At 38.4% G+C, this 18606-nt stretch overlaps 1 protein-coding gene across 1 annotated transcript in view; it reads right to left on the reverse strand.

Moving 5' to 3' along the window:
- Positions 1 to 13495, reverse strand: part of BCL2L13 (BCL2 like 13) — a 36005-nt gene extending 22510 nt beyond the window's left edge. The window contains exons 1-3 of the mRNA XM_085323961.1: positions 13279 to 13495; positions 2715 to 2825; positions 1585 to 1741 (exon numbers count right to left, since the gene is read on the reverse strand). Coding sequence (XP_085180087.1) covers positions 1585 to 1741; positions 2715 to 2825; positions 13279 to 13399 — 389 coding nt within the window. The 5' untranslated portion in view covers positions 13400 to 13495. The remainder of the gene's footprint in view (positions 1 to 1584; positions 1742 to 2714; positions 2826 to 13278) is intronic.
- Between the last annotated feature and the right edge of the window lie 5111 nt (positions 13496 to 18606).

Consider the following 18606-nt stretch of genomic DNA (forward strand, 5'->3'; position numbering starts at 1 on the left):
CTTCCTGAGCTTCTCTAGGAGGATGTTACGGGAGACAGTGTCAAAAGCCTTGCTGAAGTCAAGGTACACAACATCCACTGCTGTGCCCTCTTCTACCCAGCCAGTCACTCCATCAGAGAAGGCTATCAGGTTGGTTAAGCAGGATTTCCCCTTGGTGAATCCATGCTGGCTACTCCTGATCACCTTCTTTTCCTCCATATGCTTAGAGATGAAATCCAGAATGAGCTGTTCCATCACCTTTCCAGGGATGGAGGTGAGGCTGACTGGCCTATAGTTGCCTGGGTCCTCCTTCCTGCCCTTCTTGAAGACTGGAGTGACATTGGCTTATTATATGTATGCTTCTGAAAATTAAATTCTGAGTTGACAGGCTGTACTTTTCCACTAGACGACTCAATGAGAAGAGCCAACTGGCTCCAGATGCAGTTATAGCCAGACATTACATTGGACATCTGCTGGGGAGCCCAGACCATGTCCATCAGTCTGAAATGAAACTAGTCATAAAAAGTCAACAATCCTTATTGGTTACTGCAAGAAAATGGGCTAGTTAAGTAATGACTTCCACATCCATTACCTCTCAAATATTTGCCATAAAGGGGCCTTCATAAGGGCACAGTGATGCCTCTCCAATGCCTATAGGGAATACTTAAAGCGCAAATAGCAAATTAGAAAGTTTAAATTAGGCACTGGTATCTAAGCTTATAATACCTTGCTATTTAAATATTTCATGAACGCAAATCTGAAAGAGCAGTACTAAATATTCACAGCTCCTTTAGAGCCATGTTAGTAAAACCAATCCACAAAACATATATAGTTCAGACAGCCATTTTCTAATGCGGTTTTCACAACTGCATTTATATAACTATACCTGAACTAGCACCTTCCAACTCCAGCTCCCTACAAATACATTTTGGAGCTCATTCAGCATTCTAGCCAGATTTTTAATGGAGACAGTAGTTCACGTGGCTCCATTAGAAATCAGGCTAGTAAGCCAAATTAGAAAAAGAAACGGCCACAACTTGACAGATCTACAAATCACATTAATCAAGACACTGGGATGCCCAGTGAATGAAATGAAAGGACAATTCCTAATACAGTGAGGTTAGCCCACGTGTCCACACTTTGCTTCATACGTGTGTCTGGAATGCTGGTCATAAAACATCAAACTACATTTTCTTCAGGCTGTTCTCCCTCTCATCTTGGGCATGACTATAATCAAACTGCTCACCCCACTTTTTCTATAAAGTAGAAGTTAATTTGGCTGTAGCCTAGCATCCATGAAATTGGCAATGGCAAACAGCATTTGCCAGCTGCTAGTTTCACCAGTAAATCAAACTATTCGAATTAATCTCAGAAGTTCAGTGATAAAAGATTAGGAAAAAAATAGAACTTAGCTTACCTCAAAGAGCAAATACTACAAAGAAGTATTCAGATTCTATAACATAAAACAAGAACCCAGACAGATAAAGGAACACTAAAAAAGACAGAAACGCAATGCAAAAACATAGTGAGCATTGTCAGAATGTAAGCAGCAGCTACAATGCAAGAAGAAATATCTTCCTTTCAAACAGGAAAAAGGAAACTCACTTGCTAAGCAAGCTCTGAAGTGCTTTGTGCAGATGTTCTTTCAATTCCTGGGACACTTTCTCCCCTAGGTGAGCCAGGCAATCTTCTATTGAGCTCTCTGGATTGGCAGGACTGAATACCGGAGAAGTRTGGCAGTCAAATCCTGTACTGGTAAATGCTGAAAGAAAAAATATGGAGATATACCTAAGTACAACAATAGTCTCAGACTTCCTATGCCACTAGTTAAGCACAATTTATATCAGGGAGGAAGAAATCACAACTTGATTGTCAAAGCATGCTATGACCAAATTCCAGTAAAACAAGTACAGGACAAATTTATTCTGGAAGTGGTACTTAGAAGCCATAGAAGACTCTGAGCTATATTCTCCTTCTAGGTCTTCATTTGTAACCATATCCTAAACAACAAATTCACTGAATGTGCAAATATTCTGAATTTTAAGCTAATGCCAACCCTGACAGAGCAGTAAGAGAGCCTCTTCCTCATGGTAAAATTTGCCCAGGGGACATATCTGTGGCAGTACCGGAGTATCAGTTCTTAAAACAATATTCTGTTCATCTAACCTTTTCCCTTCAATCTGTATCTTCTAGGACAGGTCCAGGACTATACAGATGAATGAAAACAGATCCAGAGCCTTTCCATTTTGGTTTCTCAGTTTGCAACACATATGCAAAGCAAAGATCATTTCCAAATTATCTCTTGCTGGGAATCCCACAGAAGTCACATTTAAGCTCAAAGCAGGGCACAAAAAAAGCAAAACTGGTAGAATTGAGACACTGGACAGATTAAGTCCATTCGGGAGAATGACTTTAGTTGCTGAGGAATGATTTTACCTCTGTCATCAACTACAGCARCTTAAGGGTTTCTTACWTTTCATTATTTATACCAACCTATTAATTGCCATTTAACTGTTTGCTTTGGCTAGACTCCACTGCTCTAAATGGTAAAGTTTAACTTTTTACTTAATGTGACAGTAGGTAAACTTTTTTTGGGGGGGGCGGGGGGGGGGAGGGTGGAAGCAAGACATTCAGTGCAGCCAAAAATCTCTAAGTAGAATACCTGTTACAAAATAACCACTGTTACATTGTATAGAGATTGTCAACTGAAATGAGAAAATCTGAACAGCCTGCACCTTCCAAGATTTCTTCATCAAGATGTTTTAGTTCCTCCTCAATTTCTATTTTAATCTTCTCCAAAGCCTCTTTCTCCAAAGCATGGTGTGCCATAAGCTGTTGTTTAGTCCCTAAAATAAAACAGGAAAATTACTCAAATGTAGTATTTCAAATAAAGTGGCTAATGGAACATGATATTGAAATTTTAACTGCAAAGAAATTCAAGACAAAAGTTATTCAGACTTCATTCCCAAAATGTTCCCYTGAGCGCACTTATTACAATAGTTTTATTACCTGAACCCAGAAACACAAAAGTTTTGGGGCTTTTCAAGATACAATAGATCCTTTAAATACAAATTTATAAACAAAACAATTAAAATATTCAACAGCTTTAAAAAACACTAAGCAGTTTATCTTAAATCTAAAATCAAAATCAAATCAAAGCATATAAATAGGCAATAATTAAAATTAATACATTTATTATCAAACTACACCAAAAACAAGTAGATGTCTTTACAAGCCACAATATTCAAATTTTATACAGSCATGAGTTTGATATTTTAGAAACAAAATATAAAATTTATATTGAGGTCTGCAAAGTTAGTAAAAATACTCAGAGTAATTATGCAACTGTATCAGCGAAGAGTCCTGAAATCTATTAACTATGCATCATTTCCTTATTCACGACTACCCTACAGGCCACAATATATCATTTAAGATAAGGTTCAAAAGTAACAACTGAGGCAAAATGACCCACAATTGTCAGCCATTTGTAAATTCTCTCTCCTAATCAAGTCACACAGGAATTTGAAACAGCTGCATATCTCCTGAGGTACATATGCCATGGTTTGGGATCGACAATAAATCTTCCATTTGCTGACTCTAGACTTCCGGTCACAAGAAGTTGCTTCAGCCATATCATTTAAGATTATGTAGCTCATCAACTATCTCAATTATTATGCTGTAGAAAAAAGATATAAAAGCATTTCCAAACAGGTGAAGGTATTTAAAACCTGGAGGCCAGTAACTAGCAGCATACCCCAGGCAGAGAGGTCAATACTGAGTCCAATTCTGTTCAACTTACTCATCAATGACCTGGATGAGGGGACTGAGTGCAGCCTCAGCATGTCTGCTGATGATACAAAACTGGGAGGAAGTGGCTGATACACCAGAGGATTGTGCTGCCATTCAGAGAGACCTGGACAGGCTAGAGAAATGGGCAGAGAAGAACCTCTAAGTTCAAGAAAGGGAATTGCAATCCTGCACCAGAGGAGGAATTACCTCATGCATCAATATCTGCTGGGAGCTGAGCTGCTGGAAAGCAGCTGGACACAGGGGTCCTGGTGGACAAGCTGATCATGAGCCAGCAATGTGCCCCCATGGCAAAAAAGGCCAATGGTATCTCTGGGTGCATTGGGAAGAGTGTTGCCAGCAGGTCAAAGAAGGTGATCCTCCCCCTCCACTCAGCCCTGGGGAGGCCACACCTGGAGTGCTGGTTCCATAGTACAAGAGAGACACAGAGCTACTGGAGTGAGTCCAGCAAAAGGCTACTAAGGTGATTAAGGGACTGCAGCATCCCTCACATGGGAAAAAGCTGAGAGAGCTGGGTCTGTTCAGCCTGGAGAAGAGAAGGCTGAGAGGGGATCTCATCAACGCATATCAATACCTGAAGGAAGCATGTAAAGAAGATGGAGCCAGATTCTTCAGTGCTGCCTGGGGACAGGACAAGAGGCAACAGGCATAAACAGAAAAAACAGGACGTTCTGCCTGAATCTAATGAAAAACTTTTTTTACTAGGAGGGTGACTGAGCACTGGAACAGGTTGCCCAGAAAGGTTGTGGAGGCTCCTTCCTTGGATATATTCCAAAGCTGTTTGGATACAGCCCTGGGCAATGTACAGCCCTGGGCAATGTGCTCCAGGTGATCCTGCTTGAGGAGGGGGGTTGGGCCAGATAATCTCTAAAGGTCCTTTCCAGTCTCAACCTCTCTGTGATTCTGTGAAAACATATGAAGCTAAGAAAAGGGCTACTGAATTTCAACCTTTCCAATATAAGACAGTATGATAAAATAACTACTCAAATAACTTTCTGGGACAGGTACTAGTGAAAAGAACAGATGTTTGGGGCATATATGTCAGTTCAAAACTCTTGACAATTAGCTTTTATTCATTTGTTCATCTTCAATRTTCTTTTAGTTTTGCCCATCAGTTTTCAAGCATGAAATCCTCCTGTTCTTAAGGAACACTACAGAAACTTCCATTATCACCACACATCACTGACTCAGTAGCCTGCTACTGAATTTTAATTCTTCGTTTTAACTACCTAAAACAGTCCTGTACAGAGATATAATGACTCTATTATATCCACATGAATATAAAAGTGGATTTTGTGTCTCTCACCTTAAATAAATAAATAGATAAAGCTGACCAGAAAGTTCCCCTTTGCTAAGTAATTCCTCTTCTGTCCACCCCTCTCCCTAAGCGCCAGGGAAGGAAGGAAAGTTGCTTTCAAAAGTATTAGTGACTATATTTCCCCAATCACATTTTCCTGGATCTTTTACTTTTGAATATTCCTTAGAATTATTCTGGGGGACTTCATGTTGTCCGACATCCACGGCTTAAGAACCATCTTCTGTCTGATCTTCTGATAATGCTGCCTGTGTTTCTGTTTTTGGCACCCAAATGCAAACAACTGTCAAACCTATCTCACCCTTTTTGCACCCACACTAACTGTTTGCAACACTTCCTGGGCATCTTGGCACAATTCAACTGTATGCAGCTTCTTCATTCAGTTGAAGAAAATAAAAAGGGACAGGATTTATATCTGTAATGTTGATATTGTCCAACCTTATTCCTTCCCCACTGCTTATTTTTCACATCAAAATCTTCAAGTTATAATCTTCAGTCCTACAACAACCACTGCAGCTTTCTAGCATGTCTTTTTTCATTCCTGTTCTAAAGGCACTAAAGCATAATTTGGCAGTCTTATGAACAAATGCTTATTCTTCTTGGTTCAACTTTAGTTAAATCTGATTGAAGTCACATTAACTATTGTACCACCTTCCCCTTTTCTCCATAAGGGACACACAATAAACACTAGTTTTCATATGAGACATAAAGGCATCAACACCAGCTAAAACACACAGATATCTATAGAGTACACAAAATAGAGTACATTTTCTGTATTTAACAAACACTGAATAAGCTTGCAATTGCTTAATTGCAATAAGCTTGCATGTACACTTCAAAAACAAGTGAAAATCTTCAAAAGCAACTCACTGAACATTTGTTTATGCTTACGTATGCAGCACTCTTACAGATATCTGCGAGACAAATTTATGTGAAATGGATGTACAGGATAACGTAAAATGTTTATACTAACTTACTCAAATAGTTTAAAGGGCCAACAGATGGTCAGTTTAATTTCATTTTACTTAACCACAAAATTATATCATCATTACCATATTCAGAACAACTTCATTTAGCTTCTCAAATCCCTTGGCAAACAAAGAATCTCACTTTGTCCTGCCGAATCATACATTCCAGAAAGAAGCAAACTGTTCCTTTTTGTGGCTAATGAACAGATACTCAGTAATACCCCGTCAGTCCCCTTAAGGTCTTTGAATGACTGAATTACTGCTTCACAGTCAAACCCAACAGGTATATGCAAACACAAAGTCTTTTTTTAACCTATGTTTCACCCTGCATTTGGAAGGAAAGGCGGCATTCAGAAGAGCAACCATTCTCACAGGACTAACGTGATGTTGATCACACATGACAAGTTGTCATACTTGATAATAAGTCATGTGGAAAATGGAATGATGAGAAATTCCACTGCTGCCAGCACACAAAAGAGCCGTTTAGATAACCAGCACTGCAGAGTCAATGGTTTCCATCCCATAACACCCATAAGTTTGCAGCAGCTGCTGATTCCAGTAGCACCTGACCATTCAGTCACGCCAAAACATCAGAAACCCATTCCTCCTGGCTCAGTGACTTTGCACTGTTTATTCCACTATCAAAGGGCTTCAGCCTTCTACATCTCCTGTATGTTGTCCCTTCGCCACAAAAATGCACCCAGTATGGGAGAATAGCATACCCTAATGACAAACTTCTTAAGAGAGCAGTTACCCTTTTCCTCCTTTAGAAGACTTCCAAGGCAGTTTGAAAATAACTAGGATAAAACAGTAAAAATAGCTTCTATTAGAGTGAGAACATCATATTTTCATTCTTTATTAATGCCAAAGGTCACACTATAAATCGTGCTTGTAAGATTACCAAGAAGAAATGCTTTCCTAGGCTGAAAAAAAATGCCCAGGTTTATCTATTACAGGTCTTTGCTAAATTGATCCCGAAAGGCTTCTTTCCAGCCCAAAGACACAAGAAACTTCTTTTTTTATTACTATAACTTTTTTTTTTTTACATAAATTCTTACACAAAGAAGGTAGCACATTCCACTTTCTATTTAAGAAATAAGTTTTCCCCCTTTGCCCAAGTATTTTCTTGTTAACAGTTCGTTTTTCAGGTATCAGGTAACATGCAAACTAGGGGGAGAATGTGTTCCAAAAGTCCACCGAGTACTGCATCACTGAAAATTAGACAGTGTTATAACTGGTAACCTAATTTAATACTTCAGTAAAACTCCATCATTACAGCCATTCCAGACCTTTAGTAACAATACAAGACTAACCTGTTCCCCAAGTTTGATCCTGGGAAGAGGAGGAGTGATAGAAGTCATTCCTCAGAGTTATAGAGCCAGCACACCTAATTCTATTGTGTTTGTGTCAAACTAAGGCTAATAAGAGACAACAGCAACTGTAAGAAGAGACTTAAAGAAGTTGTACGTCACTTTAGTTCAGGTGAATGCAGGCCTTTGATGTCACAGATCTATGCTGGAATGTTTTATTTTATATCTGTTATATTAACTTATTAGTATGTCTGTTTTCAAGTTTCAAATCTCTGTATTAATGTCTGCATAGTTAACATCGAATTAAAAAGTCATTTTCAGTATGATTCAAGAAATTACACAGTATCTCAGGCTCTTTAAAAAATAAGCAAAGTGGAAAAGCAAGCATCTAAAAATTTTGCAAGCACTGAGAAGTGATGCAGATATAAGAGATCTATTTAGATATGTATTCAATTTTTTCCTTTAATGAAAAGTATATTCATTACCCCAGGAAACTCCAGAACACAGACTGTCATACTAGATATAGCCCTTGGTTTGAAAAGAAGTTGAAAAGAATCTACTTATAAGGAAGTTTAAACATAAATATGCCTTTACCCAAAAAATCAAGTTCAAAATTCCATTAAGAACCAAAAAGACATAAGAAATTGCCAACCAGAAGTCTTTTCTTTTGTGAACAGAGAGGAGGCTTAAATAAGTGGGAATTTGCACCTCTGGAGGAACCTCCTCTTTCTTCTCCAAGTCACAACCCCAAGAGCTGCCTTCTCTCTCCTGAGTTCAAGAAATAGTTCCCCCCATCACCTCTAACAACTGGATTGGTCTGACATACGATGTGTAGCTTTTCAGATCGTGACTTTTCAGCCAAACTATACATATTTTGCTGTAAGAGTAAAGTTTTTAAGGAATGAGTTAATTAGCTAAAAACATCTCACAGTCTCGTTCATTTTCCACAGAACAATGACAGGTACTACGACGGATAAGGAAGATACAGACATGGAGGAAAAAGAAAACCAAGATATTCTAAACAGCCACTCCATTTGATGACAGAAACTCTTGCGACAAGAGTTATCTCACCCGTCATGGTCAAAACTCTACAATAAATCTTCTAATTTTAGATTTACTATGGCCACAGAGGGGCCTTGAGCTCACGTACAATGCTGTAAATCACAAGCATCTCAGTATCTGTACACATATTTCCTGAGATGTATCAGAGTTCTCCTCTAACTGGTGCCTGTGAACAAATACATGTAAAATTCACTTCTCCTAATATCCCAATTCAACATCACTTAGCAATAAGAAATCTGTTTGGGAAACCAGCACACTATAATGGCTTGATTACTGAATATATACAGCACTTCATACARCAATCTCAAAACAGATAATGGTTGAAAGGATAATGTGCACAGTAATTGGATTACAGTTACCATGGAGAACACGCATCTCAGGAAAACTGTAAAGCTGTCGAAGTTGTGTTCACCTCTCGTGCAATCTATGCCATGCTTAATAGTGACATTGATTATAAATCTCATGGATGCTATTGCAAACTGAAGGATAAGGCTTCTTATTCTTATAATTCTGTCCAGGAGACTGTCTAGGAAAATACAGAGAAACAGCTTTCCTTAGAACTACAGTTGTACCTATAGGCTCGTAAGATGGAGTTAAATCATGCAGAAATCAATGTTAAAAAAAAGAAAAAGCCCCCCTCCCTCCCCAAAACCCAGAAATACACTAACAATTATTCCCTTTGATCAAATTTTAAGACGCATTTGTAACACTGTGTACTGAATCAAAGTACTTGGACACTTCTAAAAGACAGCAAGTAGCACAAGCAGCTGCAGTAGACTGGAAGCCTCCATAATGAGTGTGAGTTTCAGTGGAAAAAACTGTAGAAATGTATTCCAATACTTGATACTTATTTTCAGCATACTTTCAGCATATTTTCAATACTTGGTATTTACTTTGAGAGCTTTCTCCCACATTTAAGTAATCGTACTCATCCACTCCTTCAGGTTGTACGAATTTACACGTATGATATCTTATCCTGCCTGTTCTATCAGATTTCTCTGAGCAATCTGTATTATTCATCTATCTCAAATTCTACCAAAAAGTAATGCTATTTACTGCTAAAGGATCTTACTTTAAATAAACTGAAGCTGGAGTTATGTAGAATTATTACTTCTCCAGAATTGGGACTGGAATAGAAGTTATCTCTAAAATTGTTTCTTAGTTAAGTTTGCTGTTTCTTCCGCTGGAGATACTGACATCTACTGCAAAATTCTACACAGCTGTAATATCAAAAGGATCATTTTGTCCAATAAAAYAACTTTTTCTTCAAGTGCCTGGAAAACTGCATACACTTCTCTCTAGTCCCTGCACTCTAAATAAGTGATATCCAGGTGTTGACTTATAGATTGGCCGCCTTTGGCTGAAGTTAGAATTGTTTTTAGCTAGTGGAACTGAAGAGACATTTCTTGCAACAATTTAAGATGGACCAAGAGACTCCAAAGGAATTAGAGTGAGGCAATTCTTCATGTAATTTGTCTGAGCTTTCTCTTTACTAAATTAATTCTCTATGGAAGTCACCGCTCTATTAAAGTATATTAAGCCTGCAAAAATTAAATACAAGTTTTTACATGAAATCTAGCAAGTATCTTAAAGATTTTGCTCTTATCTGAGTTTTTGTAACAGAAAGACACACGTCAGAAAAAGAACTCTCCAACATGAAATGCAAGAAAACACAGCTTTGGGGGAGATGACCTAACAGGGAAATGGAAGCAAATGGACAAAAGCATTCAATTTTTCCTACAAGTTATAGCAGAGATAAAACAGAGCATTACTCTTAGGAAAGACTGCTATTCTTTTGGGTTGTTTTGAGCCACTGCATACCTTCTCCACTTTATCTGGAACGTTGAAGCTTCTCCTTTGGTATCGGACAGTGAGATCTAGGAGCCTCGGGGGAAGGTAAAAGCAGACTTTTACCTAGACTCAGGGGAAGTATACAATTAATAACTACACCTAGTATATCTTTCTTCTCTATATATGCAGTGGAAAGAGAGAGAAGATCCTATGGAGTAAGAGTCAAGGCAGCTATAATTAGAATCTCACTCTAAACCGCCCCCTAGAGGAGCCTCTCACCCCCAACACAGATGGAGACTAAAGAGATTAATACAGTGAGGCTACAGCCAGCCTTTCTGGATACTCTCTTTATACTGCAGTGAGACACAGAAATTGGACGGAATCATCTGGACCTAAGAAAAATGTATGAAGGGAGATTATTATAGAACAAAGACTCAATACCTTATAAGAATGAAAAGTATACAACAGAAAAATGTTTTGCAACTAAAATACAAATCAGATAACCATTAGCACAACACCAGTGATTAGTGTTTTAAATACCAAAAAAACCCATCAATGAAAGTACCACAGGATCTGTCAAGATTTACACCAACAGTTGATGATACTGCATGAAAAAACACACCGACAGACATACTATAATATCATATTATTATCCCCCATATATTTTCCTTATGAAAAACCGAAGTTTCTACTTCATGATGGCATTCTAAACAACTATTCATCTTCATTTACTGGCATTCACATCTCTTGCTCTTTACAGGTTTCTAATACTACACTTGTTAYTGTAATACCCAACTAATTCCCGGCAGTGCATTAGGCAGTGCAGCTAACATCCGTTATGGGCTGCTTGTTCTCTCATGGTCTCCTTAGGGAAGGAGTTGAAAATGTAGAGTGCTTTAGTGCAGTTTTCAGCACGTTCTAACCAACAAGAAGATACAGATTGTACATAACTACTTCTTATTTAACCAAAATGTATATAGCACTTCACAATAAACACATGGCCCTTACCACAGATAGCCTGAGTGTACAGTTGAAACAACTGTTCAAGCAACAAGAAAAGCAGTAGGAGAAAAGTTTGTTTGTTTGTTTGTTTGTTTTTTTTCCTAATGGTCAGATAAGTTACAAGGATGGAAAACAGGAAAGCAACTGCAAAGTGAAGAAAGAAACAAAAACAAATTAAAATTACATAGTGCCTTAAAAGGAAGGATAAAATGTTTGTGCTTTGTTTAAAAGCAGTCTGAAGTTTATCTAAGGTATTCAAAACACAATGAGAAACAACATTGCAGCTTAAGAGTAAGGGGAAATGATTTTTCCAGTTTTGATCAGAAAGCAGTAAAAACACTGAAAGAGAGATCTAACTACAGTGAAAGATGATGAAGGAAGGAAAATTTGTGTTCACTTTCTGTTCTTGAGGGTGTTGGTGAGGGAAGTGCAGGAGAGTTTCCTGTTTAGGACAGAAAATTTAGAGCAATGGGGATGAAAGAACAGATTTTCAAAGTGTAAATGTCTTAAAGTATTTTAATAGCAAATCCCAGCCCCACTGTAACAAAAGCTAATATATCTAAGTAGTGGATATGAGATACAGTGAATAATGGATTCAACAGGTATCTTTAATCAAGACCTCAAAAATCTTCTTAATTGATTATAAAATGTGCATGTAGACATCTGTAGCAGCACTACTTCTTTATACAGTTTTAATAATGTTCTTTAATTCAAACATTTCTTATAGGTGTACTGAGAAACAATTCAGGGGTTTCCTCTCAATTTTCAAATATTTCATAGGTAACTATATCCAAATTATTAGAAAAAGCTTTAAGACTAAATTTCCCTATTGAGTCTTACATTTTCAGAACGAAGCAGACTCTTCCACATAGTAGGTTTGTTATGTACTTCATATATTTCCAATTATAGTCCAGTTATCCTGATTGGATATCCAGAATGAGATGTTATTCCTAAAATAACCACATCTTCCAACAAAGAGCTTTATGAAACAGCATTTTGGCACTAAGGTATCTCTCCCTTCACAGACCACAGATATAGTCAAAGTAGAAGTAACAGACACATCTTAAAAAAAAAAAAAAAAAAACAGTATTTAATTTTATAAATGGTATATGATATAATCAGCATATGCTCTAAATTTTATCAGTTTGGCCCTAAAATGATTTCTGTTGTATCTTTGATGCTATCTTTTCATTTTAGGCATTTTCTTCTGCTAACAGATAACTCGAGTRAAGAGTATGCATTCTTAAATGCTTATTCAAGGAAAAAAGATTCTAAAATCTGCTCTTTTCTCAAATGTGACTTTTATCAGAATAAGTTGTGGCTAAGTGACTGAAACATCATTAAGAATTGACAGGCCACCAAAATAATCATGACAAATACATTGCTTAAGTGCTTGTTACCACAACATAAGGGAAGGTTTACTCCCTGGAATATGAAACAATCTACCAAACCTCTTTTGTTACGCCCAATTTCCTATATGCATAAGCCCGTTCTAGAAGAACAATCTGACTCCATGCACTCTTTGACTTCTTAGAAATAAACAAACAAATAAATGCAGCATAGGCCAGATTACGCCTCACATCTCCACACTACCACTGACTGACAACAACAGAAGCGTTAATGTAATACGGCAAAAATATTTAGTATGTGACATTGCTTAGGTCATCATTCAAAGATTATGCTGGTAAACAGCATTTCATACCTGCTTACTTCCATTTATGTCCTAAAAAAGGCAAACATGGGCTCAGATTCTGAAGATGGCTAAACAAAGATGATAAATACTCATCTTTCCTAATCCTGAAGACAGCTATTTAAAACCACTTATTTGCTTTACAAACACCAATCACCTCTGGCATAGCTCAAATTAAAATAGCAATCTAAATGCAAACAGTTTTGTTTCCATCAGCATTTTTTCACATTACTTTAAATGAATAACAGAGAGATATACAACACTAAACATCTGCCTGACATCCTACATATATGCCAAACAGTTGAAGATTACAACTGATTGCCAAAATAGTTACATGTATGTATGGTATATCACCTTGAGTTGAAGGAGGAGGATGTTCCTGTGGCTTCTCTTGTGATAAAAGTCCCAGGTAGCTGAGAACTACATATTTTGTTTCATAATGAAATCCCACAGGCACAGCAGTAGAGGACGCCATCGGGTTGACTTGCAATGCTTCAGTGCTCTTATTGGACACACYGGGTTTTCTCTGGTAACAGATGAGGACTGTAAGGAAAAAATAGTGTGTTTTGTTTGTTTTTTTATAAGGTTGCAATAGGTCATGAACTCATACATAACAAGGAATTATGTAATGATCTTAAAGTATGATCCAGATGTTTGTCTTGATATCCTATGCATTCTTATTTTAATGAGAATTGTGCGGAGTCAAACCAAATRCCTCCCAGTCCAGTACCCTGTCTGACTGTTGCCAGCAGTGGAATTTCTCACTCCCACCTCACATACAAACTCTCACATTAAAGCAAACTGAAGAGTTCCTCACCATGTGTCCTCCTTACAAACGTCTCCCAACTCGACCTCACATAAAAACACATGCAAAGAAAATTTTGAGGTATTCTGAAGACTCAGTTAACTACAGTTTGAGGGAAAAGTTCAGAAGAGTCTCTCTCACCCTAAGCCTCAGATGAGTATTTTCTTGCCTCTCAGATTCTCAGCTATTCTGATGCTTAAAATTTTTAATGCAGCAAAAGTGACCACAATTGCCTCAAATTCATTTTACCATTCCAACAGCAGTGTAAAACATATGGTCAACAGAGGAAATAAAATTCACATTTATTGTAGAGATTGGAAGAGCAGATGGTTGTGTGTCCTGGACTTCTCACCCAGACATTAATACTGATAAAACAGAAATCCACATCCAACAGCAACATCTGGCCAAGGATCTTCCACAATTTATTCTATTTAGTCACTTTTCAAATATCCAAATGAGAATAACAGAAAAGTTCTCAGCAACTTCAGAGAGTCATTCCTGAGCAAGTAGTACCTCACAGTTAGCCATCAAGCTGGATGTTTAACTGAAAGGCACACAGAAATGTTGAGGATACACAACTTAACAGGTACTGAAGAAGCTTGGCAGTTTATTAGTTTGAGACTATACCCATCCTTAGCACAAGAAAGTAAAACAAGTTTAGCAGTAAAAGTGCAGTAAGAATGAGGAAAAACTCTCCTGAAATACCCGATAAGTTGGTATACCTCAGGAGGCTTCCTGATTACTTTGGGAATGTCTTGAGACTTAAGATAGAATTTCTAAACCAGGCCAGTAAACCAAAGCACCATCTGCAAATGATGCCTCAAGATTAAAATAAATAAATAAAGCACACACACACACACACACAAAAAAAAAAAAAACATTGATCTGTCTACCTGTATCTTGGCTAACCTCTAATCTCCCTCCTCCCTGGAAAGAGGTTCAGATTAATAGCAGTACAACCGGTTACTGAGGTTAAGCAGAACCAGAACTACGCTGTGGTGTGGTTACTTTGTGAGTAAGTAGTTTAGCAAAGAAAAGAAAAATGTTTGTCAAACTAAAAGCTACAAAGCAAAAAGAGTGGTGGAAAATTGGCTAGGCATTCTTTCTTTAATCTTTAGCAATTCTAGCTTCTGAAACTCATTCAGCATTAAAAACAGAGAACGAATCTTTCATGAAGACTGTACCCTGGGAAGCTCTGTCTCTTCTTATGTATTTCAAAATGCTTGAAATCCTCTTACTAGAAAGATTTAATTGGGTCTTTGCTACAGATAGAACTGAAGTATCAGTCTATATAGGAATGGATATTGAGGCTTCGAGCCAACGCTCATCTCTTTCCTCAGAGCAGTAATCGCACATTTATTTTATCTCTTCCATCCCAGAGTGCTCTATAGGCAATGTGTCATGCTTCAGAAACATAAGACATTGGAGCAAAGGATAAGAGCCGCTTTTGCACAATACACAGCTATCCTTCAGCCACTATCACAAACTGAGACTTTGATAGAACAGGGACATTTGGCAAAAACAACCGCTCAAAAAAACATTAGGATCTTTTAACAACAGATCTGCTCTTCAGACCTTAAACCAGATGTGAAAGATGTCACTCATCCAAAAGCAAAAGCTTCCTAACACATTTCAGTTTTGTTCAGTAGAACAGCATAACCCTGAAAATTAGATGCTTCCTGCTATGCCTACGTAATGAATGGGAGCCCTTCAAGAAAAACCGAACAGATCTATCTTGAAAGAATCAGTCTGATGTATGGTCCAGAGAAATTCAGACACTACACTGTGTACCGAAGAACAAGTCTGAATATACAACAAAGATTTATTCTTAAAAATAGAATTCCAAATCAACACTGAAAGAAAAAACAATCTACCAATGAGACTGCATACCAGCACAGCGATCTATGTGCACCAGTCAAACCTAATTCATGAAAATTTCAGCATGCTTAACTCAGTATCTCTATGGGGGAAGGGTGGGAGAGAGAGATTCAGACAACTCAAATAGTGGTCAATGTTTCCCTGGGAAGAGATTAAAAAGAAAAAAAAAAAAAAGAAAGAAAGAAAAAGAAAAACAACCTGCAGATGAAAAAAAAAAAAGAAATCACTTTAGTTAATATAGTCTGAGAGGTAGTCTTACACTGAAATGACAAGGGAAATATAAAAACCTGTATGGAAGAAATATCCTAGGCTTCATATAAAAGAATATCAGACCAGAAATGCGTTTCAGAGTCACCAGTCCTTCCTTGAGAAAAGCCTATAATGCAATCATTCAATTATTCATTTTAAATAGTGAATGATTATTTGTGTTTACCAAGAGAAAGAGAGAAATATTGCCTCACATAGAGCAAATATCTCAGAAAAGGCCATTTTTCAGCAACAAGTGGGAATAAAACAGGACACAGGTTGAAAGGCCAGATCAGAGAAGGGAAAGCATTCCATTTACCAGAGCATAGTGCAAAAAAGACCAGAAACTACTGAAGAGAATGAGACAAAGGCTTGTATGACATGTAAAAGAGCAGAGGAAGCAAGGCAAGGGGGTTACTATGGGGGTAAGAGATTCAACATAGGAATACTGCTTCCTCAAAAGCCAAAGAGGCCAGAACTGTTATGAATTATCTCCTACAAAAAATTGCAATTCTTCTCAATTCCTGCATGTTTGGGGGGGGGGGGGGGAAGCTACACATGCTCAAGCTTACTTAGCTTGACACTCCTTCAACTGTGTTGCTATTTGCTCTACATGGGCTGAGCTGTTCAACTGACCTGAGAACCGGAGTTCCAGTCAGACTGCTATTTCCTCATGCAGGCTGTTGCATCCTAATCCACAGGAGAGTTACAGCTTATTTCTAGCGCAATGCAAAAACTACCAATGAATACAATGAATATAATCCTTTAGGAAAGGAGCTTGGATGTTTTTTAGTCCTCTCCTGTACGATCCTAGCATGCATCATGCTTCACATTTACTAAGCATAATTCAAAATCCAAAATGCAACAGCATTGTGATACTGCCTTCAAGGACAAGCTACCAGTTGTCATCAATATCTAATGGATATTCATTCGATTGTTGCAGGTCAGAGACATGCCTCATATGGATTTAGAGCTGTGCCATTGCAAAATATTTTGTTGCCTGTTTATAAACAAAAGTGCAGTTACAGATTGGCTTCATTATAAAAATAACACCAACATCATGAAAGAGTTAAGTCTCACTTGGAAAGAGTCATTCCAGGGTGGGAGGCAATTCCCATTTTCAGCCAAAGTTACCAAACTTCACTTACTGGCTGCTAATGTAATTACACTAGAGTACTGCTGAAACAGAATCCCTTCCTATTGCTTGAGAATTATTTCAGAGCATGAGTGGTCTCAGTCAGGCAGTGTTAAGCAAGCACAGAGGGTGAGAAATAGAGATGTAACAAAACCACAGTACAAGAGTTCAAATAATTTTTAGGGAAGCATGCTGCCAAAATATTCTGGTTCATCCTCCTGGTATCTACCTCTATAACACGTAACCACTCTTAGCACTGTCAGCTCAACACACTTCGGTCTAATCTACATCATTACATTTATACCATGCTCCGTATTACAATTTTCAACTCTCAATGAGTTGTTTGCAGCTCACGTAACTATAAAACCATGCCCCATATGAACAACAAGAAAAACATTCAAGTGCTTTGAAGTTTACCAGAAGSGTTGTATAGATATTTTGAATGAAACTTGCATGTGGAGACTAGTTCAACCTTGCAGCAGTTTGTCTCTGAAAATATTTCACCTACCTGGTAGGATTCTTCAAGGCACCTGATTATGATGAAGCTGGAAGATAAACCCTTCAGAATATTTTTCCAACAATGTATTACAGTATCACTTAGAGATACTGATTGTTTTTAATAAATTGAAAATTACTGAGTTCAAAGAGGTCAATTCCTACTGCAAAAGAATCAATACCACATCCATTACTGATCCTCTAGTGGCATTTAATGGATAAAAATACTGGAAAACATAGCAGTCATTTATCTGGCTGTGGCTTTAGCTGACCTTAGATGGAAATGTAATTAAATGAGCATTCCAGACAAATGTTTTGCTTTTATTTTAGGAAAAAAAAAATCCCCCAAATCTTATGAATTATCTAGTACAAAGGTTTTCAGTCTTTTAAGCTTTAAACAATCCCACCACAATATTAAATCATTACAAACCCAACCTTCATGAACATGTTAAAAAGTCCAGTTTTCATTCACTTTGTTTTCATTTGCCATGTGCTACTTGGAGTTGAAAGCAAACAAGCCAGCAGGTAGCTAATGCAGCAGCTCTCCCCTTGCTGCAAGTTTCCAAAGCAGCAGGCAAACACAGGAATGAAACAGATAAGCAGGACTCTCAGAGTGCAGCGTAAGCTACTCAGTTACTACGGCGATGAGTGAGGTATTTATATCGAGGCAGAAACAGCAAGAGGCAAAAAGACGGGGATGAGTCAGTCAGCAGGGTTTGCACTGGAATCATATGCCTCCATGCTAAATCAGTGCAAGCACCAGGTGCAGGCACAAAGCCCGCGCAGCCAACAGGCGCATCCTGAGGCCACCTGATCTGCTCGCTACTGAACCATCTGCAATTCAGGTTCAGCCGACTCGCCTCTGCTGCGTCCTTCAGGGAGCTGCGGCGAGAGAGGCGGCGGCGAGGAGGGTGGCGGAGGGGGCCGGGCCGGGGGTGGCGGAGCGGTCAGTGCCCTTTCTCCCGAAGCGCAGGGCCGGGCAGGCCGCAGGCTCCATCGCGGTGGTTGCACACCCGGTGCCCACCCAGGCCTCCAGGGAGGGACCCGCAACGAATCGCCCCACACGCGGCCTCCAACGGCCGGAGTCGGGGGCCCAACGGCTGCGAGGGGGCGCGGCCCCTCC

Source organism: Rhea americana, unplaced genomic scaffold, assembly GCF_003343005.1.
Source record: "Rhea americana isolate MKP2758 unplaced genomic scaffold, rheAme1 scaffold_9, whole genome shotgun sequence".
Taxonomy (NCBI): domain Eukaryota; kingdom Metazoa; phylum Chordata; class Aves; order Rheiformes; family Rheidae; genus Rhea; species Rhea americana.